Consider the following 25,286-nt stretch of genomic DNA (forward strand, 5'->3'; position numbering starts at 1 on the left):
GAAGCAATTATTGTAAACGTGTGTATTTTTTCAATGCAAAACGCTTTACGGTTTTCCTATAGAACTTTCCTTCGATTTCACAACTTGAAGAAATTTTTTACGCCTGACTTTTTGTTGTTTTGAGTAATTTGAATTTCGCGCATTCAGTATTTTAGTCTGCAGCTAAAATAAAAGCGATTCTAAGATATGATCGCACATAACCCGTGTGGCGTGTTGGGAACTATCACCCAATCCCATTCTCCCTAAGATCGCAGAACGTTTTGTACCTTGAAAGACTCTCTAGCCTATGCCTTTTTTCTAAATTGTTTGCTTCGCTAGTTTTTTCAAGAGCAAGTCTTTCAACGTTGGTCGGTTTATGTTTATCTGCTAGCGCACTAAGATTGAGGCAATTATTGTAAAGGCTTGTATCTTTTGTTTTATGGAACGTTTTTTTCTGCACCAGTTTTGCGTTTTTGTTCTAGTATATTAGTTGACTTCTCAATTGACTTTTTTAAGTGATCTCAATTGTCCTTATTGTTTGTTGCTAATATAAAAACGATTGTGATCAGGCAAGGAGATGGCTGTTTCGAGCCCCTATGAGGTCGAAGTGTTTTCACTCTTGAAAAAATTTCTAAGCTTTAACCTCTAAATTATTGTAAACGGTCCGTAACCGTTTAGCCCCCCAATCCTTCCCCTTGTTATTTAGTTCAAATTTGTTGAGTTCATATTCATAATCGCTGTAAAAGTCATATCTTTAACTTTGATTTTTCATGACTTTCAATGCCAAACCTTTTTATTCATTATCAAACATGAGTTTCATCGTGCCACACTTAACTTTGATAGTAAATGCGGGTATAAACCACACCTTTGTAAGCTATTATTTAACAAGCATACAAGCTTATAGAAGAACATACAGCAAAATAAACTCTTGAAAACCAGTCGTTGTCTCTGAAAGCGGATTAGACTAAAGAAAAGATAACAAATTTTGGCGCATCCTCGGTTTTAAAACCGAACCATCGACTCACAATACAGAGACAACTTAAAATTTCTGACTTGAAGTTTTTCACCAACACCTTAAAAAATCCCACCACCTAGCTGAATTAAACGTGCTATAGATTTTTTCCATCTGATATTTTAGCACTTCAAATTTATAGGCTGTCAGGCTTTCTAAGTAAGTTACAGTTCGATGACCTTCCCCCTGCATCGTTCATTGCACTCCGAACATTATGATGCAATCCGCTCAATGCAGTTCTCTGGTCCATGCGGCTAGAGGTCCAACATTTGCTAATAAGATTGACTGGGGCCTGAGCGGGTGAGGCTGCGGGTTCTCTTTTAAACCAACGCATAGGCTGACGACGGGGATAGTCGAACATATACATAGGTAGCAAAGCCTGATCTTTCTTAGATTATAGCATGTTCTAGTTCAGCTAAAACTCTCTGACCCTAACTCTAGCGAAAGAGCATTTAAAATTTCAGGGTTTCATTGAGCCCTTCTTACAATCAAACAGATACACTAGCTGATTCTGATTTACAGTTTTGCACCTGCTGACACGCAAGTGCAAAAGTTTTTGTTTCTAGGCACAAAATTTTCTAAAAGGTAAAACAGTATCCTCCCCAGGTTAGGGTGTTTCTTTGCGACCGTGATCAGACAAAACCCTCCCCATAGCGCAAAGCGTGCATAATATAGTTTAATAAAAAAACAGCATTCAAGCAAGATTTGGTAAAACATAAGACAACCAAACCATTAATAGCTGTCCACAACAGCAGTATAAATAGCATTCAAGTTATTTTTAGATACAAAAAAACAATTAATAAGCGTTGAAACAACATTTTAAGTGCTAACTAAAAGTACAGTGACTCATAACACTCATAGTGCAATAATTTTTTTTGTGAATGTCATCGTGCAACCATAAACAAAGTAACCATTAACCAATGAGAAAAGCCAGAACCATGTCAAGCAAAACCAAAACAAAGTCAACCTTCAAGGCTCAACTCATGCAACTCTTGAAGTTCAAAGTCATTGAGTGGGAAGCAGCACAAGACCTACTCGACGAACAAATGCAACAAACAGAAGCAGCAACAGACCTCCAAGAGCTCGTTGACGAACTTCGACAGCAAAAAGGGGAGCTTGATCGCATGTGTAACGAACTCATAGAACAGCAGTTGACACAAGAAGAGTTCGACACTGTTGCTGCAGAGTCTGCACGGAGAAATTGCAAATGGCTGTGAACCAAACAAAAGGTCAGATTGCTTCATGGGTCAAACCATCAAAATTTCATCTCTTCCGACACCTCCTCGGAAGAGCCCAACAAAATACGCAGCAAGGTGGTTGTTTCAGGAAGCAGACGTAAACAACCAAGCGGAATGAGACGTAAAACGCCAATGCAAAATGCAGGTGAAAACGCTGAGAGCTGGGATGAGGTGTTCAGTTCTGATGACCATGATGGTGTACCGTTCAAAAACAGTCATCGTGATCTTCAAAAAGAAAGAACAAGTGTAGAAAAAAACAATGCTCACCAACAGAAACCAAAAGAGAACAGTGCGATACAGGAGCATCGCAGCTTCAGTGAAGATGCGAAACAGGTTCAGAGTTGCCCGATTGTTGATGTGAATGTTCCAAATCAAAGTTTTGCTACCCTCAATATTTCTAGCGATCAACCATCAGACACTGTGTACTGGAATTCCGGTACAGCAACCGGATTTCAACATCAGGCAATGCCTGACAATTTCACTCAAACTTTTGCAGACAATCACTATCAGCAGTCACATCATTTGCTCGGTAGTCAAATGGATCACTCATTCCCAGAGACAAACAAAATGATGAACGCTGCCAACGAAGAGACCAACCGTCACTTCAATTTCATGCCACAACAGTTTTCTGAGCAACAGTTCCAACAACGACCCCACAGTTCTGAATGGACCAACCATCAAGTGATGATGAATGCGTTCAGTCTACCAAAGATTAGTCTTGACCATTTCTCAGGCGATCCTTTGATTTGGCATCAATGGTACAGCTTTTTCAAGTCAACCATTCACGACAATCCAGCTCTTTCAACTGTTCAGAAAATGACATACTTGCAAAACTCGGTAACTCACAAAGCAAAAGACTTCATCTGTAGATACTCTTACAACGGAGACTTCTATTAGGAGGCCCTTCAGGAATTTATCAGAAAGTTTGGAAAGCCGCAGCATGTTGTGAGTGCGTACCTTACACAACTTGAACAATGGCCCAGGACCAAAATGGATGATCCCAGCAGCTTTGTAAGTTTTGCGTCCTTCCTCAGACGTTTGGTACAGACCTTTCGAGTTCATCATTTTGAATCGGAACTGAAGGCTTCTGCGGTAGCTTCCCGGGTTGAACGGCCTTTCCAAGGCCAGAAACACTCCAACATAGTTCTTCAAGCCAGCTCAAATTGTCAACTATGCTCTGGGGATCACAACTTTGATCGCTGCAAAGAATACCTGAGCAAGTCTATAGCTGACCGTCAGCAATTGGTGAGGCATCACAACTTGTGTGTCAATTGCTTGAAGAGACATGAGGGTGGATTTTGTAAATCAAAGATTCGTTGTCTTGTAGACAGATGCAATGGGTTTCATCATTCAACTCTCCATCGAGACGAATTCAGGACTTTGCAGAGAAGTGATTTCCAAGCAACGAGTAACGGGGGATTTCAATCCAGGAACAACCCGGTGCAGTCAAACTACGGTAGAAACTTCAACCATACAACGTCTCAGCTTTCGTCAACAACCAGTAACACGCCAAATACCAACAACAGAAGGGGATAAAATCAAAACAGTTTCAACCCTCGTAATCCAAGCTATGGAAACAACAACTCGCATCAAACTGCCAATCAGCAGCACATCAATCCCCAGCAAACTAATGACAGAAGTAACACTCACTTTCAATCAGTGACTAACAACGAACTTAATGATGATTCATCAAAACTTCCACGGGTGCAAAACCACACTTGTTGCAGAAATCGGGAACCCACATGGGTCAGAGCTTTTATTCAACTACAGGCAATACCAGTCACGCTCTTCTACAAAGACTTCAACATAGAGACCTATGCACTTTTGGACAGTGGAAGTGATAATACACAGATCACACAAAACATTGCTGATGCTCTTCGGATTACAGTCCCCAAAGATATAGAACTTCCTCTAGCTTCGCTACATGGGGAGCACACAGTGACAACAGCTGATGTCATGATTGGAATTGGTTCACTTCACAGCTCAAAACCGGTGACAAGTCTTCCTGTGTACGCAACCTCCATTGAGCAGTTCCAGATGCCAATTGTCCCCGCAGAAATGTTGAATTGACTTTGTAGAGACCATGATCATTTGGCAGAAATCAACTTCCCACAAATTCCTGACAACAAAATCGGAATACTCATAGGGGCAGATGCTTTTCTGGCTACTGTTCCAAGACAATTCACTACCGGCAAACCAGGAACACCCTAAGGAGTAAACACACTGTTAGGATGGACTTTGACAGGCCCTGTGCCACAAGAGTACTTTCAACCAAACCATAAAGGAAGCAGCAACCACAACATCACTCTTTTCAACCATCTCAAGCGAGGTAGTGACGACCCGGACGAAAATCTTCTACATCTTTTTTTGACCTTTGAAGGTGTCAACTTTAGTCAGGGTTCTACGAAGGGACACAATGAAGAAGACCAGAAGGCAATAAAGACTTTGGCAGAGACCACACATCACAACGGGGAAAGATATGAGATTGGACTCCCTTGGCGAGAAAACGTCACGCTACCCAACAACTCTTCATGGCAAGGGTTCAGTGGCACGCCCTGCAGAAGCGATTAGAGAGAGACAACCAACTGAAACAGAGATATATGACCACTATCTTTGATATAGATAAGGGATACATAGCAGCTGTTACGAACCAGGATGCAAAGAACATTTGGTACCTACCGCATCATCCCGTCATCAACAAGCAAAAACCAGACAAGATAAGACGAGTGACAAATGCAGCCTCAAAATACAAAGGGGTTTCTTTGAACGATGCACTGCTAACGGGACCGGACCTTTTCTGCAATCTACGTGGACTTCTTCTACGGTTTCGTCAGTACAAGGTTGCAGTAACAGCAGACATAGAGGCTATGTTCATGCAAGTTGGAATCAGAGAAGAAGACCAAGATGCTCTCCGTTTTTTGTGGAGCGACAATGATCAGGAGAGGACATCCAAATACCAACGACTCATTTTTGGAGCAACATGTTCTCCTGCCTGCGCAATTTTTGTTCTGCAAAAGTGCGCCAACGATAACAGACAAGAACATCCAAAAATCTTTGACTCAATCACAAAACAATTCTACATGGATGACTTCATTCAAACATTCTCAACAGAGGAAGAGGCAGCAAATACAGCGACTGAGCTGAAACATGTTCTCAAAATAGGGGGATTCAACCTCACCAAGTTTCTCAGCAATAACCCTGCTGTGCTGGAAAAGATTCCAGAGGAAGACAGAATTGGAGTTCTAAAGTTACAAAGGACACTTGGTCAAACATTGAACCCTGAATCCGATCAACTTCTTTTTGCGAAACCCAAACTGATCTATGAAAGAAAGAATATCACACAGAGAAAGCTTCTCTCAATGGCTGCTTCTTTGTTTGATCGCATTGGAATAATCTCGCCTTTTGCAATTCGACTGAGATGCATCTTGCAAAAAGTCGTCAAACAAGGACACAATTGGTACCAGCTACTATCAAAAGAACATTACGACGAAATTCAGCAATGGATGGAAGACTTCGAGAATATGCCTTCAATTCAAATCCCCAGATGTTTAGTTCCAAACGTCGATGAAACTCACGAGTTGTACACCTTCACAGACGCTTCACTTTCAGCAGTATCAGCAGTGGTGTACCTGAGGACAATCTCCGCTGACGGGTCAATAGCTACCCACTACGTCATCAGCAAGTTCAAGGTGGCACCAATCAAACAGATGAGCATTCCCAAATTGGAGCTCGAAGCAGCTACACTGGGAGCAGAACTAGCAGGCTTCCGTGAGACCGAGATGACAATAGTTGTGAAGAGCAAAAAATTTTGGACCGACAGCACAGCAGTACTCAGCTGGATCAAATCAAAGGATCGACAGAAGATGTACATCGCAAATAGGCTCAACAAAATTGCTGAGAACTCAAACAAAGACGACTGGCGACACGTACCAGGAAAAATGAACCCGGCTGATCATGGTACCAGAGGTCTAGTTCAATGCGATCTTCAAAAATTGTGGATAACAGCACCTTCTTTCCTGATCAAAGCTGAGAGCGAGTGGACATTCTCCGGTGACAAAACAGCTCAAACATACGCCACTCGAGTTGATGTCAAGACCAGTGAAAAACCGTTGGTAGATCCAAACAAATTTTTAAATTGGCCTAGACTCCTTGGCACAATTAGAACAGTGTTTCGAGCAGTGCGCGTACTGAAGAAGTTGATCAAACGCGACATACCTTGCGACTTGGACGACTTCGCGGCTGACGAAAACAAGGCTCGGGGCTTTATCTTGAGGATATCTCAGTCCACACACTTCAAGGACACAGTTTCTCGACTTCAAAGTGGACTACCCCTAGACAAAAAGGACAAACTATTACCATATACACCCTTTCTGGATAGCGACGGACTACTTAGGGTTGAGGGACGAATTCAAAAATCTGGATTGCATTTTCAGAGCAAACATCCGGTGATAATCCACAGCAAGTGCAGAGTTGCCAAACTGCTTATTGAGAAAGCACATCACGACTGCGGGCATCATGGAATTGAACATGTTCGTGCACATATCCAAGCAACGTTCATGATAGTTGGAATCCGCAGAGCTCTAAGAACTTTAGGGAAGTACTGCTTCATCTGCAGACGCTGGCGAGCAGACAATGTCAGACCGAAGATGGCTCCTCTACCAAAATTTCGCTTTTCGGAGCACTCCAAACTCTACCCATTTGTGAATACTGGAATGGACATGTTCGGTCCCTTTCACATTGAAAAATTCAGAACCCAGACAGAACTCAATTATGTCTGCATGTTTACATGCTTGGTCACACGAGCAGTACACTTGGAAGTTTGTGAGGACCTCTCTACTGACTGTCTACTAATGGCTATTCGACGTTTTGTATCCAGACGAGGATACCCTGATGTCATTGTTTCCGACAACGGGAAAAACTTTGTTGGAGCTAACCAGGCAATGAAACTCAATTTTCAGGAAAACTACAAAGCAGACAATTACATACGTCTCCAGCTGGCCCAACAGAACATCGAGTGGACGTTCAACCCACCTCTGGCACCGCACTTCGGAGGGGTTTGGGAACGACTTATCCAGTCGGCTAAACGAAGCCTACTTGTTGTCCTCGGAAGCCGCCGACTAAACTTTTCAGTCTTCCATACAGTCGTAGCGGAGGCAGAAGGAATTCTTAATTCACGCCCACTGACGCATGTTGGGAGCACTTTGACTGACGAGGAACCATTAACACCGAATCATTTCCTGATGAGAAGACGCCACTTCTGCCTAAAACCTCTGGCAAACAACAGAACCCGGTTTTCAGTTAAAGACTTCAAGGAGTCACAGACCCTTTTGGACCACTATTGGTCTCGTCTTCTCAAAGAATTTGTACCGGAACTTAACAGACGGACAAAATGGCAGCAGGCCAACGCTGAGCTCAAGGAAGACGATGTTGTTTGGCTCTACAAAGATTTTACACCCCGAGGAATTTGGCCCATTGGTCGGATAGTCAAAGCACATGTGAGTAGAGATGGAGTGGCAAGAAGCTTCGCCATCAAGACCAGTACTGGCATGGTGCAACGTCCCGCAGTGAGATTGGGCAAGGTGTTTGAAACTGACAATGACTCTTCTTCTTCGTTGGCCGCGGAGGGTGAATGAATACTCCTTCAATCATGTCAAATTGATGCATAAAACTCCCTTAAGCGGAAACTTTTGAGGCAGTAAAGTTGAATTTCTGATGTCAATTATTTTGTTCTTTTCTGATAAATTTATTTGCTAAGTTTTGTTGTTGCTTGCCGGAGTGTAAACGGTCCGTAACCGTTTAGCCTCCCAATCCTTCCCCTTGTTATTTAGTTCAAATTTGTTGAGTTCATATTCATAATCGCTGTAAAAGTCATATCTTTAACTTTGATTTTTCATGACTTTCAATGCAAAACCTTTTTATTCATTATCATACATGAGTTTCATCGTGCTTAACTTTGATAGTAAATGCGGGTATAAACCACACCTTGGTAAGCTATTATTTAACAAGCATACAAGCTTATAGAAGAACATACAGCAAAATAAACTCTTGAAAACCAGTCGTTGTCTCTGAAAGCGGATCAGACTAAAGAAAAGATAACAATTATATTTGCCCCCGCCTGTCGTTCGATTTCAATTCATCCAACATTAGTCGCTTCATGATTCTATGATTTGTATATGCCAGTGTTAAAATGAAATAAAATAAAAGAGGGGATGGGGCCCACTCGATGTGGAACCTCGTTTATGTTTCACCCATCTTTTGATTAAATAGAAATTCTTTAAGCTAAAAGTATTTTTTTAATCCTCTTCAGAATGTTAATTTTGTGATTCGCAGCACTGATTGTGATAACAACCGTCAAGCTACCATAGCAAATATTTCTTAACGTTTTATTGTCGATATCTTGTTCGTGAGTATACAGAAAACTAAAAGATTGAGTTAGCAGGAAACAATCTATATTTATCTATCTGTACCTATGATCATTTTAGCGGCAGTCAATACTTATGCCATTTAACCTTATCTGAAGAAAGATGTGAACTGATAATTTAAAAAACTTCCGTGGTTTTATTTCAGACTGTTTCTTCCAAATGAAGAACTATCATTTTGCTCTGGCCGACTATCAACAAGCTTTGGATTTAGACAAAGACGATTGGGACATCAAGTCACGAATATCACGTGAGAATTTTCATTTAATGCCACGAACATTTTCACTTTTCCAACATTTTCATAGTTGAATTAAGAAACTCAGTTGCCTGTGATACAGGATTTAATTAGAACATTTCTGAATCAAAATTAAATGTCTCTGATTTGATAGTGTCAGAATGTTCCATAATATTTTATCCAGTGATTTTCAATGAGTTTGCCATCATGGACTACTTCGAGAGGAGATATTTGGAGGCAGAGGAGAAATTCACTTTTGCCCTTCAGCACAACCCAAAAGTGTCTCAGTACTACATATCCAGAGCCAGAGTCAGACACTTGCTAGATGTGAGCTTCTTCTCAATTTTCATAGTTTAATTCTTTCAGTTCCAGAATGACTTCTAGTTCCAGGTATAACCAAAAGGAACATTCCAGACTGAACGTCTTTTATCAGCACGGAATCAACCAAATTGCAAGTCTTGGATTAGTATTGCATGAGAGCTCTAATCATGTCACTTTTTGGACGTGGAAATCGTCTGGAATATCCAGAAAATATATGAATAGCGGAGAAATTATCAATTATTTCAACGATCCTTGTTTCATTTGACATTTTGAACGGAAAAATCATGTACCACTTCTGGTGTTTCATTTACGAACACATTTTGTTGAACTACAGCGCTCAAAAAATAACAAAACGACGAAAAAGTATTCGCGAAAATTTTAATTTCTGCATCGACTTGATTTTCATAAATCTGTCGCCTTCATTACATTAAGCATAAAAATTATTGAGAAAAAAAGAAACGTTCGTCAGGAAAATTAAACTGGTAATATTGTTTAGTGTAAATTCAATTGATAAAATGTTTAAAACTTTAGACGCTTTTTTTCTTTTTTCAGTTCAAGAAAGGGGCGCGGGAAGACGTTCTCTGTGCTATGCATCTGTCACCCTCTAACGAAGAGCTCTTCTCTCTAATAGCCAGACTCTTTCCTGGCAAACAGATAGCAGAGATCAGAGCCAGTGGACTATTCCAAGCCACTGCCAGAAGACTCCACGATGCTTTCCAGATGTCAGCGCCCAAAAAACCCAAGTTGAGGTGGGCATTTTTTAAATCGCATTTTTTAAATATCACAGTTTACTGAAAAAACTAAAAGCGAGCTGTGAGCTCACCTGGCAGCAGAAAATTTCGTCGATAGTTCTTGTGTAAAGTGAAATCAATGGTATAATGTCAAGCACGTGAGATCTAATCGTCAATTAATTAATACGTGAAGAATTATCGGTAATATGCGTTCGTACATCAAGATCATTACTCCGCAAAACGTACACAAAAACAAGGATATTTGTTTGATTTGTTTTTTTTGTTGCTTTTGTTTTGCGTTTTTTTTTCATTTAATTTTTAAAATCATTTTCACTTTTTACATTAGGCTGTGTCTGGCGGCCTGCGTAGCTAGTTAGTTCTTTAATTAAGTTAAAACTTCAAGTCTTATCGAAAAACATGTCAAATTGTTTCCAAATCATGCTTCAAAACATTCGTTCACTAACCAAAAACTTTGATGATCTACAAGTGTTACTAGAAAGTCTAAGTGAGAAACCGTCGGCAATCTGTCTGACGGAAACTTGGCTCAAGGAATATCATCACACAAAATCAATGTTTCTAGAGGGTTAGAGACCTCTCGTTAATATCAACAGAAAAAAAAGAGGAGGAGGTGTTGCAATTTTTATTAAAAAATCTCTACAAGCAAAAGTTGTTAACTCGTGTAATTTAAACGGACTTCAGGCACTCACTATGAGAGTTACCGGAACCGTCGAAACCGCCATCTATGTAACTTGCATGTATATGCCTCCAAGCTCAGTTAACACGGAAAATCTTTCAAAAATTGAAAGTTATATTGACAGTTTGATAATAGAACCACAATCTTATAATATCGTCTGTGGTGACTTTAATATCAATTTTTTAAAGAACAATCAGAAACGAGAGACGTTGAAGGAAATTATGAAAGGATGTTGTATGAAAATAATTGATGAAAATTCAATTACGCGAGAAACCACATGCTCAAAATCAAACTTAGACATCTTTTTTTTGCAATTTTACAGCAGAGTTAAAAGTTAAAAAAACATGTATATCTGATCATTATTCTGTATTTCTTGGTTTTCAGACAGGAACACAGATGGAAAACAAACTTGAATACATCACTTCAAGAAACTGGCCAAAAATTAAAGATATCTCCCTAATTGAAAAAATAAATTTTGTTTTGAGTAATGAAATATCAAAACTTGAAAATTGTGAGAAATACAAGACAATTGATAACAAGTTTGAAGAGCTTCAAGTTTAACTGAAATCAATTTTGGACAGATATCTTCCCAAGCAGGTTGTAAAAAATAAAAACCATCACAGCTGGGTTGATAACCAATTGAAAAGAGAAACTGCAAAAAAGAATAGGATGTTCAGAGAAAGTATGAAATCAAAAACAACAGAGGCCAAAGAAAAGTACCAAGAACAACGTAAAAAAGTTTAACATATGGTGAAAGTAAAAATGACACAATTTTATCAAAAAATAATAGAAAAGCATGCAACAAAATCAAACAGAAAATTTTTTTCAAATAATAAGAAATCTTAGCAGAAATGAGCGAGAAAAAGTACAAAATCTCAACAAAAAGGAAGTAAACAATTTCAATCACTTCTTTGCAACAATTGGTGAAAAATTGAACAAAAAGTTTAGACAAAGTGAGTGCTCATTAGAAAATCAACAAGTTCAATCTATGTTTTTGTTACCAACGAGTAAAAAAGAAGTGCTTAGAGTTATCCAGGATTCTAAGTCAAAATACAGCGAAGACTATATGGATCTTAACTATATCTTTATAAAATCTGTAGCAGTTTCAATCGCGCGCTACCTATCCAAAATGATTAACACATGTTTTCAGGAAGGCATTTTTCTGGACTCATTGAAAATAGCATCAGTAATACCTCTACATAAAGAATGTGAAAAAAATGAACTCAATAATTTTCGCCCAATATCTCTCTTACCAACTCTTGGTAAAATTTTTGAAAAAATTATTCTAAATAGTATTTCTAACTATTTTAAAGACTTTGAAATTTTAAACAGCAAACAATTCGGTTTTAGGGAAAAAAGAGGAACTGCTGACGCAGTTGGCAGTTTGGTTGAGATGATACGATCATCAAAACATTCTTATACGGTGCACACTTATTTCACATTTTTAGATTTACGTAAAGCTTTCGACACTATTGACAGAAAAATTCTGCTTCAAAAGTGTAAAATGTATGGATCAAGGGGTCCTATATATACTGTTTTGGAATCTTATTTGAAAAACAGGAAACAATTTGTACAGTCTGGACAAAGGAAGTCGCAAATGACAGAAGTTAAATACGGGGTACCACAAGGGTCTATATTAGGCCCACCCCTTTTCATTGTTTACATAAATGATTTGAAAACCAACAGCCCATGCTCGAACTTAATTTTCTATGCTGATGATACTGCAGTTTACACAAAATCAAATAAAGCAAATGCTTGTCTGGAACATCAACAGATCTTATCTCAAACAGAAAACTGGCTTAAAATGAACAAACTTACAGTGAACACGGATAAAAGTAAAACCATAACCTTTAAAACTAAGCATGACAGAAGTGATGTCTTTACAATGGACGGCAAGCGCCTTGAAAATATAATTTCTTTAAGCTACTTGGGCATAACGATTGACAAAAAATTATGTTTTAGAGAACACTCGAATCGCGTAGAAAATAAATTGGTACAATTTTGCGGACTTTTTTATAAATTGAGAAAAATTTTAAATCGCAGCCAATTGATCAAGATTTTCAACACTTATGTTAAACCAGTGGTTCAATACGGGATTCTAGTCTATGGTACTGCCAGTAGAGCTACGATGCAGAAAATTGATGCGAAAATTAACAGAACACTGAGAGTAATCTTTTTTGTTCAAAAGTTTGACTCAGTTTCTCTCATCAGAGAGAAATACAAAGTTTTTTCGTTCCAGGAGCTTCATCTGTACAAAGTTTTTAAATTGATGACAAAATGCATAAGACGTGAAAGTTGCATCATGGACATAAATCACTTCATTACACAAAATGAACTGTCAAAACTGTGCTCATGCGAAAAACGTGTTAAAGCTGTCCCCTTTAATTCATCTTTTTCCGAAAACAGTCTGTCAAATAAAATCCGAAAACTCTTTAACATTTTTCTCAAACTGGATTCTAATTTTGTAACAAAAGTGAAAAATTTGAGCGGCGCACAGTTAAATAATTTTGCTCACGAAAAGCTAAAAAACTATTTTTTACTGAATGAATAACTCACTAGGTTAATTTATGGCTTAAATTAGAAAATTTGTTCATCAAAAAGTTTGACCAAATTGAAATCATTTTAACACTAACCTTCCTTGTTTTTTATCGCTATCACTTTAATTCTGATTTCCACTGAATAACTTTGAAATAAATAACATGAAATTTCTCTTCCGACTACGAGACGCCTGAAAACGGACCTTATGGTCTAATGTCGATCTTTCTGGTGCTCTTTTTTTTGTATTGATCAACTGTGTAAGTGCTCTATTTATTCTGCTGTAAAGACACCAGTAAACAATTTATTATTATTATTGTTGGGGTTTTTCACTACCTATGTTTTAAGTTTAGTTATAAGTGGACGTCGAGAACAGAGACACTCAGACGAATTTAGTTCAAATTTTAGAATGTTTAGAAATATCAGTCATCTTTAACCACAATTTGTGTTTTTGAGCTATTGTCGAACATAAACTGCTAACAAAGAGCCAATTAAGCAGAATTTAAAGAAAATCATATTGATTTTTATTTAGACGAAAATTCTTCATTTTACTAATTGCGGATTAAAATGGCAAATCGCTGGTTTGAATATACTCATGATATGGTAATAAACAATATTTAGTTTTTGAACTATGTCTTGGATCAATTTTCATAAAATTGAGAAATCTAGCTGTAGGTTGATTGAATGCTAAAAGACCGTGGAAAGTAGCGACATGAATTACGTACCCTTTTTTTTGTCAAATTGGCTAAAAAGACCAAATGTAGTTTGTTTTCGCGGTTTAATGATCCAACACGTCATGCGCCAAAAATTTATTGAACATTGAGATAATAATAAAGGTTTGAATAGGACGCTCCTACTACACGGAGCGTTGATCTGTTAGCATATAATCGTCTCAAATTCAAAAAAAATGCCATGCTAATCGTTTACGTTTTCAAGACTCGCCATTAACACCTTATTTCTAAGATGCCTCTAGTTAATTGCCGAAAATTTGTTTTTGAATTCAAAATCTCGCAAGAAACTTGCAAGATTTTTGCAGGATTTCGCATTCAAAACGCGTTTACGAAAAAGGTCAATTAGGTTCAGCTCTGCTGATCAAAAATTCTGATATCAGTCATTTCATTTGGTTTTCAGTTAATTTTATCTACCAAAAATACACAAATGAATTTTCCAGAATTCAAAAACTTGCAAGATTCTTGCAAGATTTGTAATCCGGTCGAATTTTTTTTTTATTTCGGTTTTGTAATTTGTTCAATAAACAATAATTTGCTTAAAAGATGTTTTATAAAACATTTTTACCCTGATTTATTTTTTTGCTTTGATTGATTTCTTGCAAGATTCTTGCAAGAATCTTGCAAGTTTTGAATCGGCTTGCAAGAATCTTGCAAGTTTTAAATTCACTCATCACTAGGGTACGCTTCGAAATCGAATAACCGGAATATCTTGACAAACGGAATGTTTTGTTCTATGTAATCTTTGAAAGCATAGAAAGCACACTTCAAAAGGAGAGAATTAATGGAGAACAACCGAATAACGCCGGTGAATTGCACTAAGAATTGCTTTAGGGTTAACTTTTCATGTGCTGATAACAGTTGACGCAAAAATACCTATGAAGAGTTACTTCAAACATTTATTTAAAAAGAAAAAAAATTATATTCTCAAACATTTAATCATGCAACTATTTCAAAAAACTGGTTAATCATACCCTCTGAAATTCATATTTTCCAATGAAAAATAAAATGAGAAAGACCCATTCCATTGAGTGAAAAAAAGTCATCGTAAACTTAAATTTATATCTAAACAAGAATGCTCGTTAATGTGCGTTCGCACATGATGTTCCGACCCGAGCTCATCGACATTTTTGACTTAATTGTCAACCTGAAAAAATAATCAAAAATAGATAATCGAGTTTAAAAAATCGTAAAACAGCCGAACTACTAATTGATTTACATAACACTACGTCACAAAATCTGCCACTAGAAAGACTACGAGGAAAAAACAAAGGACAAAATACGCAAAAATATAATTTTTTTTAGCGAATGTGCCAAAAAGAAGAGAAAAAGAAACACAAAAATTGACCACTCAAAAAAACTTTTATGAAGACGCATACTGTCCAACAAACAAAACATCATTTACGACATGACATCCGTGGAAAATGGTTTTTGAATTACAAGGAAAGTAACCTCTCATTGATGAGTATAAGTTACAAGTTGACGAAAAGAACAAAAACTGAAAAATATAAAAAAGTCTTTGAAATCGAACAATATCATAATATTTAATAATTTTTGCTATAAACTGACTGCATTGAGTAACATCATTTTTTCAATCCTTAATTAGAAGCCTATGAGACCAGTCAGCAATTTGCAAAGAAACGAAGAATTAAAAAAAGCAAAAAGAGCAGAAAAAATTGAGCGAGAAAGGTGTCGAACAGAAAAAAAAGAGAAGTCTTTAGAAATTTTTTTTCTAATTTCATATACTTTCTAACAATATTGGGGTTGTTCTTTTCTTAACAATATGATTTTAAAAGTGTGAACAAATATATTAAAAACACGAAAATTTTGAGTAAAACAGTTATATTATAGTCATTAAATTCAATAGCTTTCAACGAAAGTCAAAAATACGCTAACTTATATCTCAATGAGAAAAAAATTATTTTTGTCAATTGTAAGTCATCAACTGGACATCACAATAAGTCTTATGATTATGAAAACAACAGCAAGTACATGTAAAAACCAAAAATTCGTCAGAAAAGTGCGAGAAGCAAGTGTCGAAGCCATTGAAACCATAAGGTTTTCTCTGAACATTTTAACTGTGAATCATTGGACGTCTTCTATAAGCCAATGGGAACTATCAGTGTTGGGTTAATGAGATAACACTTTAACGGGAACCAAAATTTCAAAAAAGCCATAATGAAAACTCATGACATCGAAGCCATTGAACCAAAAGTTAGTAGTTAAAACCGCTAACAGATTGATTTTGTATGCAAAAACAGGAGAGGGGTTCTCTCTTTACTTAGATTGACTTACAGTGCATGGAAATAGCTTTAATAAATGTTGGTGTTCAAAAAAAATTCAAAACAGCAGTCAATAAATACGCAAAGTTATTCCTCAATGGGAATATAAACATGTTCGTCAATCTTGAATCATCAATAAGACATCACAATAAGTGTTATGATTTTGAAAAGAACAACAAAAGCAGGCAAAAACCGAAAATTCTGTAGAAAAGTTCAAGAAAGTGTCGGAACCATTTAAACCATAAACTTTTCTCTGAAAACTTTATCTTTCATCCGTTTAAAGTCTCCTCCAAGCCACTGGGAAATACAAACAAAAGGATACTCTGATAAAAATTGAAATGTAATCAAAAATGCAATAAAAAACTTTCCAAAAATTTAAAAGTTATAAGAACTCGTGTTAATGAAGTCATAAAAACCAATTGCTGGAAGATAAAACCGCTTACCAGATTTATTTTAATAGCAGTAAAAAAGATGGAGGTCTTGTCATTATTGATAATGACCTACAGTTCGCGAAAATAATTTTAAGGTTGGTTAAGGTCCAAAAAAATTCCGGAAAAAATTATTCCAAAAAAAGTGTTAACAGCCATTAAATTCAAGAGCTTTCACTGGAATCCAAATATACGCTACGTTATGACATGATGGGAAAACACAAATGTTTTTCATCAGTATGTTATCAATAAAACATCACAATAAGTCCTCTGGTTATGAAAACAACGACCAATACAGGCAAAAACCAAAAAATTCAACAGAAATGCGAATAGAAATTGTGGAAGCCATTTAAGCAATAACTTTTTCTCTGAAAAATTTAACTATGATTCATTGGACGTCTTCTCTAAGCCAACTATCAATATTAGGATAATGAGTTTAGATTTCAAAAGGAACCAAAATTACAAAAAAAATCGGAATTTTTTTTAATGAAAACTCGTGTTATTGAAGTCATAAAACACATAGTTAGCAGATAAAACCACTTACAATTTCGGCTGTTTTAAAAGGAAAGTGGTTCTGTCATTACTTAGGCTGGCTTACTGTTCATGAAAATAAGTTTAATATCGGTTAACGTTCAAAAAAAATTCGAAAAATTGTTTTTAAAGTCTTAGCAGCCATTGGCTATCCACTCTCAGAACCATATAGATTTTCCTAATGCACATTAGGAAGTCAATCGTGTTTGTAGTTAGTGAGTCTATGTCATACGGCTCCCAGAATTTATTAAGATCTCAAAAAGAAAATCAAAATTTCAATAAAAATTTCAAAAACCAGAGTTGAATACAAAAAAAGGCACATGAGTGATCCCTTGAGAACGAATATTTTGTTCATTGGGTATCAGTTTACTGTGAATGAAGTTTGTCATTAACAAAACCTCGATACGATAATTGACTAGTCTCTAAATGACTGAGATGACAATGATGAATATGAAAATTTTTCTAAAAAAACAGTTCTCAAATTAAACTGGACTTTTTTTTCTAGTGAACTTCCCCAATGAGACCAGAACTAGCCTTTTTATCGGTCTATTGGTAGCACAAAATTGATTCTTTTTGTAGCGTGAAATGAATTTTTGAAATAATATTTTTACAGAAAGGCCTTAATTTGAATAAAAATTTCGCTAAAATAACTCCTCGAAAAATACGAAATTCAGTAAAAATCTTTTTAATTGTGAATTCTACGCTGGACGAGCTTTTTAATGTTACCACTGACATTTCTCTACGACGAATATATCGATCGGCCAAAATTGACTGAACAAAATAACCCATTTGAGTATATAGTTCCTCCCCCACAAGTGGGTCGGAACAAAAAGTGATTCATCTTCTCCTTGGTTTGTTGTTTCAAAAATGCTACTGTGTTAGCTTATTAAATGCACGACAGATTAACAACCAGAATTTGAAAGGTTTGGAAAAAAAACATGTTTGCTCCTATATGAAACAACCTCTCACGAAAAGTTACCTTCCGAATAGAAATGTATATTTTAACCAAAAGTGAAGATATTGTCTGACTAGCGTATATGTAAAGATAGACAGTATAACAAGGTTTTTATGTGTTCTGAAGGTGGCTTTCGTTGAGAAGATATGTGAAATAATCTGAAATTTTGTCGTTGCCATTTTTTGACTGGAAATACAATATATCCTACAATTTTTTCAGATTATGTAATAGAGATAGTTGAATGCATTTTTTGTGACTGCGCTTTGAAAATAGTTTTGTCAAATATTTTGGTGTTACTAATATCTCTTAAAAAATTCCTAACCCTATAAAACTGTCAAAAAATTTATTATTAAACAATCAGGGAAGCACATCATCTCATTTTTAGATGCGTATATGTATCTTTTCAGTTAAGTCATAATGCATGAAAAAAAGCTTTTGTGGTTGGTTAATAGAAGAAGTTTCAATTTCGTTTTCTTTCTTCATAAACTATGAGTGATACTTAGTGAATCTGTTACTTACTTGGGTTTTGGGCTTTATGGTAAACTAAATGTATGATAAATTTGAATTATGATGCATTTAAATTCTTTGCTCATACTTTCCTAAACTTTTGTTTGCAGCACTTGATAGCGCATTTTCAAATTTTAGAAGACATAAAAGTCGAATTTTTTGAAAATTTGAGAGTCATTTATTACTGGAGAGATTAAAAAATTGGATAATTATCTTTAACAATCGATTTCAGTTCAAGGGCTTCTTAATGGCACTACTTTTGTATCTTTCCGCAAAAGATATCCATGGGACAAAATTGGCTAAGCAAAAAAAAGGTGGCAGAAAGTTCCTAAACCTTTTCATTGGGAGTTTGAACAAAAAACAGGTTTTTTTCATGGTTGCCTCACTGACTTTGCTAGTTGTGTACAAAACCTTATTTTATACTTCAAAAAGTCAAAATAAATATGCCATAAATGCTTTATTTTTAATCTGTAGATCTCCAAATGCAATTCTGACTTTTATGCAATCGGAACTATTCTTGTTTCAGACCTCTATCAGCTGCAAGCCTCACAACTCAACTAGCAGGCGAGCTTAGCAACGAGATACACGTTCTGACTGGCCCGAGCACATCATCCGCAACGTCAAGGTCACTGCAGAGGTCAGCTGGTGCCATCACCTCAAGGTCACAGAGGTCAGGTGGTGCTAAGGGCAGCAAGAGCAAGAAAGCAAGCGCAACTTCAGCTAGCAGAGTGTCTGAAAGTAAACAGGGATCTAAATACGATAGAGATTACGAGAGTCTGAGGAATGAATCTTCGACAGCGGGTGATTTACGAAGCAGAAGTGGGCAAAAAGGTGTGAAAACACCCGTTGATGACATTTATGATGATTTAGGAAGGTGAGTTACTGATGAAGTCATTTGTTCATTTGTGTCGAGAAAATAATTCGATTTTTGTAGCGCCAGGTGTGCTAGAGCTAAGAGCTGATTATTAGCTCATTTTAAAATAGCACCAATGAGTTGCAGAAGTAATAGTATTGTTTGTTCTCTCTTATATAGCAGTTTTTACATATAGATCTGCTCATATCCAGCCCTAGTCGGTTCGAATCAGGTGCTGCTTGGTTCGAATCCAGTACTGGTCCATTTTCACAGTAGTTGCGCCTGCTTAGAATCCCGTACAAGATCGAAATTAATTCAAATTACTAGTAATATTAACTAATTACTAATACTTGCTATTATTAGTGAGTACCAATAAGAAATTAATTTCACAAAAGTGAAAATCACTCCGCTGTGTGAATGTGACAAAAAGAATCGGTTGGAGTATACACTCTACTAAGTAAGTTGTGATCATAAGATGGAGCTTGAAATGATATCTCAATATAAGAGAGCATAGCAAGACTCTCGCAATGTGGACCAGTTGGCTCAGTGGAGAGCACAGGGTTGCAATCAGTTAAAAGATTGTGGGGTCACAACCCACAGTTGCTCTAATACAACCATTCCTTATCATTTCTTCCAATCTTAGATGATTTTTTTTGTGCAAAGAAGAGATATCATACCATGATTCTTTGTATCTGAAAGCTGTTTGTTTTCAGAGATAGTGCTTCATTGCTTGCTGCAATTTCTCCCGCAGAATTCTTCGAGCAAAAGAAACGGGTGAGTTCTTATGTACTAATGTTAAAAAATTGTTGACAAATGTTAATGGAAACTGAACAGAGAAGTTCAATTTAGAATCGAGTTCCAAATTTATGCGAACTTGAAACAAAATGAATGAGATGAGCTTTTTTGACCAGCATTTTAGTTAAATTAAAGAAGAGCATATTAAGATTAAGTCATTCTAATGAATTCTTGAATGCAGTATTTTTGTTTGTGTTTAGCTTAATGAAGATGTTCGGAAAATGTACCAGACAGCACACCAGGTGGGAGCTGTGTTACCCAAAAGGACAGAAGTACTTGTCAATGCAGACCATTTGAAGAATAGAAGCAGAAAGAATTCATCACGATGGGGAAGTGCAAACAAAGACACTGAAAACTTACTCAATCTTCAGTCTTGATCCAATAAATTATTGTACAAATACCTAACTTTCTACAAACATTTCTTGCATTCATGGTAACATGTGCAGGTCACCAGCTGACTCTTTTTGAGATCACGATAGATATCTCGGGTCTATTCTGTAGCGGCCCTCAGTGTTTTTTGACCCCGGTCACAATTTGTTTGCTGTCATATAGCACTTTACTTTTTTGAATAATAGCACCTGCGCCCGGGGGATTTGAAATTATTTGCCCAAAAACGTTTTCGTACGATTTCTGGTCCACTTTTGACTCTTTTTAACAATAATTAATTATGTTACATGTTTCGGCTTGTTAGACATGGATGCTTGGATACTTGGGACTAAGAGGAGCAAAAATTTAACATAAATCGATTGGATTTCTATACCAGACATCCAGAAGAAACTTTAATAACATCAAATAATTATCCATGAAAATACCTAAAATAGGAAATGAGATCTACCTACAATTGGGTGCAAATTTACACTGAAAGTGTGTAAAAATGGCGCTATTACTATAGATTGAAAAGACAGTACATCAAACGCAAAAATTGGGACAATAGATCGAATATAAAATGATTCACGATGAACTGTGGCCAATCAGATTTGACCACTCAGCTGAAATACAGCGTTTAAAATGTTGGGTTGTAAAAATTTATTCGATTGTGATAGATCCATATCATTCCCATGGGCCGCTAAGGTATGGTCATGGGTGCTGGGAACTTGGCGTTTAGATGACCAGGGAAAATGATTACTTTACTTTAACCCACAGTTTTATTGAAGTTGGTCGGAAAATCACATTGGTCAATGAGCACTTCGGTTGACCATTATTTATTTTCCAATACGGCATCCACCACGACTCGAGAGGCACGGCAAAATGCTGTAGTTTGATGTGATCTTGCAAAAACACCTGATTTCAGCCAATAAGATTATAGAGTGATATTCAATCTGCAGACCCAGTTTTATGCTTTCCAATCTACTATCTTTTAGTTCTATTGACCGGTCACCTGTAAAAATTAAACGTGTCGCATTTGAACTGTGATAATTTTCTTACAATCTCCAAGAGCGAGATTTGGTATTTCAACTTAATGTGGCCATAAGCATCAAATTTTAGAGTTTTTTAATATACATTTTTTGCTCTGTGCTCTTTCAAATTCTGTTAGTTGTCCCTCTATGCTCTAACATGCTCACCCCGATTATTTCCTTTAACAATCAAATTTTGTTTGGCATAAATAGTTTCTATAAAATTGGTTCAATATTTCTTTTTCTTGAGGCGGCGTCTTCTTCGTCTGCAGTTCGCTCTAAAAGTTTTCTCCACAACGAAAAGAGAGAACGGAAATAGTGGATCAATTTTATAGAATCCATTTAGGCCAAGAAATTGATCTGCGGCACTAATCTGAGTGAGCATGTTAGAGCATAGAGGGATAACTAATAAAATTTGAAAGAGCACAGAGCAAAAAAGGTTATTAAAAAACTTTAAAAGTTGATGCTTATGGCCACATTAAGTTGAAATACCAAATCTCGCTCTTGGAGATTGTAAGAAAACTGTCACAGTTCAAAAGCCACACGTTAATTTGTAGTTAAACATAATTAAGTTAGTCTATATATCTACCAGCGTTATGCCATGACTTACCGGTGGAAGATACACTATGGTACCAAAAAGCTACGTACACCTGAAGAATTTTTAAAAAGCAATGCAAACACCAAATAATATATAATTTTCAAATCAAATTTATTCTCTAATGACGCGTCATTATACTTTTAGCTTTTTTAACGTCTATTAGACGGTTTGTATAGTTTTCATACAGGTTTCTCGCGACGTCTGCGTCAATTTCATTCCAAATTTCATAAACTTTTTCTTCTCAATTTTCCTGTCTGTTTTCGTAATCCTTGCTTCAAAATTGCTCATAAATTTTAAATCGGATTCAGATCTGGATTGTATACAGACCATTCCACAGTACCTTCCACTCGTTTTCGTGGAAAAAATTGCCAATAATCTTCAATTGACGCACAGGAGAGTTCACTTATTGGAAAATAATGTCCGGGAAAGGCATTTTTTTTCTTCATAACTTTTTAAAATTTCCAATTAACCGAGAGTGTTTAGCTTGTTTGGACGCTTAACAAGCAATTTCCGTCCATCTGATTGTATCGCACCCCAAAGCATTAGCAACTCTTTGTTCGAACACTTGCTTTTCATCTTTAAACCGACTTTTTTGCAGAATTTCTTGAAAAAACGCCATATTTTTTTGAGAATTTGTCAAAGTTTGCCTCTGAATATTGTATTGTAGCGAAAGAAAGCGTATTGAACCGTTCTAATGCGCTTCAATGAGGTTTTGGGATGTTTTAAAACAACGGTCATTAACTTTTTCTCTGATGTTTTTGACAATTTTTGGGGTATTTCGCTAGGTTTTTGGGCCTCGAAACTGTTACTTTAGCTACCACTTAAGCTACCACTTAAGCTCCTTCAGAATACCAAATAAAATATAACCAGCAAACTTAAAGTATTATCTTTTTACTGATTGTGTTCTATTCAGAGATCGTCAATTAGCTTGGTCAAAATAATTTTACATCAAAAATTCATAAATAATGAGTCAATTGCTGTGTAAATGGTGAAATCAACTTCACCTAAAAAATTGGCTGGTTTTAAATAAAACTTGCTCATACGAAAAGCAGTTTTGCAGGAATTCAGAAACTTGAATATGTCATTACTGCAGTCTCATACAAGTGCACTGGTGTATTTTGTGTAGCGAAATATTAGAGGAGAATTCGTTCTCAGATCACTGATTGTTGTTAGTTGAACTTTAGAATGAATATGCTGAGCAGAAACACTTGTCAAAAATTAAATGTTTTTTTGGCAAAGCTTATTGGGACGAATCTGAGATTAATTTTCCAGCGCCGTCATTTAATTCAGTTAAAAAACTCGATGCTTTTTTACTATAAATTAGAATTGGCCAATTCGGTTGCGATTCCATTGAAGACATCTATAGGATCCAATGCGCATTTTTATTTGTCCCCTAACAGCATACATACACTTAGAAAGTGAATTCAGCTTTGATAGGCTAAGAAAATATACAAAACGCAGTGAAAAATTCACGAATCAGGAAACAATTATCCAATTCTCTGAAAATTTCTCTGAAAAATTTACAAACCGCTAGCAATGTTTCTGCAACAAAAATTTTGTGAAGAGCATCACCGTTTTAGGAAAACTCATTCAACCAGCATTCAGTTGCTCATGTAATGCAAGCTATTGTATTAGTTACATGACGCAAACAAACTGACAAGGACAGTGTATCTCGACACACTTGACGCCACAGTACTTGTAGCACAACAGTTACTTAACGCAAAGTAAATGACAGTGTCAGTGTATCTCGACGTAGCATAAACCTCTCTTAGCGTCCATTTCAATGACATAATTTACAATTTTGCCAAATGGGTTTTGTTAATTGGTTTTTGGGCCAAGTTTGACAGAAAGCTCCCAGCTGTAGTATCTTGAGAAAAATTGGGTTTTCAACCAATCACCAGCTGTGAGCCTCAGGGTCAATTTTTGCATTTTTCTTTTTTTTGCGTATATATGAACCAAGTACCTGAAATATTTGTCAATTGGTCCTATTTATACGCAGCTGACTTAGAAATCACCAGTACTGTGAAAAAACCGCAGATGGAGAAGGATTTTGATGGTGTTGATTTTTGCAGCAAGATAATAAGATGTAAGTTCATTTCTAATAAGTTTAAAAGATTGCAAACCTCCTTACCGAAAAATTAAAAAATGAAGCACATTTTACCTCTTCCCCCAAAGAAATCATCTCACAGAATAGATATTTCAAAGACCTGGTCGTATAATTTTCGGAACTTTTATCGTGGGACTACTAATTATCGAATAATTTTTACTCAAAAAATAATAATCGCCAGCAATGCCAATGCAAAGTTCTCAATACAAAGTTACAAGATACAACAATTTGACTGGCGCTTGACCAATTTTAGTCCATATTCACACCTCTCAAATTCGAAAGACAATAAAGAAAGCGTTTTTTGATCTAGTTGAGAAAATTTTTCAGTACAAATAACACTCATATGGATGAATGTTGTTTGAGCGAAATTAGTTTTAACACTCGTTATAGTTTTGCTAAAAAACCTTAATGAAATTTGTTATAATAACAATAAAATATTTGTTGTTATGATTATTTTTATTATCTTTTCATATTTTTTATTATTATTATTTTAAATTATTAATATAATTATTATTACTACTTCTTATTATTAATATTTCGAAATTCATTATTACTTTTATTATATTTATTATTTTCACTATATTAAAATTATTATTATCATTAATAATAATAATAATAATAATAATAATAATAATAATAATAATTGTGGTACGGTTGTACCATAATTTAGTTCTCATTTATTAAAATGTACTTAATTAATTTATGCTTGTCCTCGTAAAACTAAAAGTCAGTATTCACATAACTATAAATTACCGCCGACTAAAAAGTCATTATTTCATACCGTTCACACCTCCCACTTTTACTCAACTATTCATTCTTTTGAATCTTCTTACTGAATTCAGTTGTTCGCAATCTAATCTATTTTCCACTAGACAGCAAGATGGAGAAATTCAAAGAGAATTGCTGAAAGAAACACGAGAAGCTTAAAAAGCTCTCGATGTTGC

The 25,286-nt window shown here is 36.0% G+C and overlaps 2 protein-coding genes across 2 annotated transcripts; both read left to right on the forward strand.

The window, feature by feature from the left end:
• Window positions 1–4,760: 4,760 nt before the first annotated feature.
• Window positions 4,761–7,862, forward strand: LOC142357429 (uncharacterized). Its single transcript, XM_075409066.1, has one exon. It carries the CDS (start codon window positions 4,761–4,763, stop codon window positions 7,860–7,862), a length of 3,102 nt encoding a protein of 1,033 aa, XP_075265181.1.
• A 938-nt stretch (window positions 7,863–8,800) lies between these two features.
• On the forward strand, window positions 8,801–20,696 carry LOC142357428 (uncharacterized). The gene is made up of 6 exons (XM_075409065.1): window positions 8,801–8,898; window positions 9,068–9,210; window positions 9,757–9,953; window positions 19,122–19,469; window positions 20,162–20,222; window positions 20,444–20,696. Exons 1-6 carry the CDS (start codon window positions 8,811–8,813, stop codon window positions 20,618–20,620), a joined length of 1,014 nt encoding a protein of 337 aa, XP_075265180.1. The 5' UTR covers window positions 8,801–8,810; the 3' UTR covers window positions 20,621–20,696.
• The last annotated feature ends 4,590 nt before the right edge of the window (window positions 20,697–25,286 follow it).

The sequence above is a fragment of the Convolutriloba macropyga genome, unplaced genomic scaffold (assembly GCF_964194025.1).
Source record: "Convolutriloba macropyga unplaced genomic scaffold, txConMacr16.3 SCAFFOLD_3079, whole genome shotgun sequence".
In the NCBI taxonomy this organism is placed as follows: domain Eukaryota; kingdom Metazoa; phylum Xenacoelomorpha; order Acoela; family Convolutidae; genus Convolutriloba; species Convolutriloba macropyga.

Coding starts and splice junctions, on each gene's coding strand:
- LOC142357429 (XM_075409066.1), top strand. CDS start 4,761: ATGGCAAGGGTTCAGTGGCACGCCCTGCAGAAGCGATTAGAGAGAGAC.
- LOC142357428 (XM_075409065.1), top strand. CDS start 8,811: ATGAAGAACTATCATTTTGCTCTGGCCGACTATCAACAAGCTTTGGAT. Junction 9,211..9,756: donor GAGTCAGACACTTGCTAGAT/GTGAGCTTCTTC, acceptor TTCTTTTTTCAG/TTCAAGAAAGGGGCGCGGGA. Junction 19,470..20,161: donor ATTTATGATGATTTAGGAAG/GTGAGTTACTGA, acceptor GTTTGTTTTCAG/AGATAGTGCTTCATTGCTTG.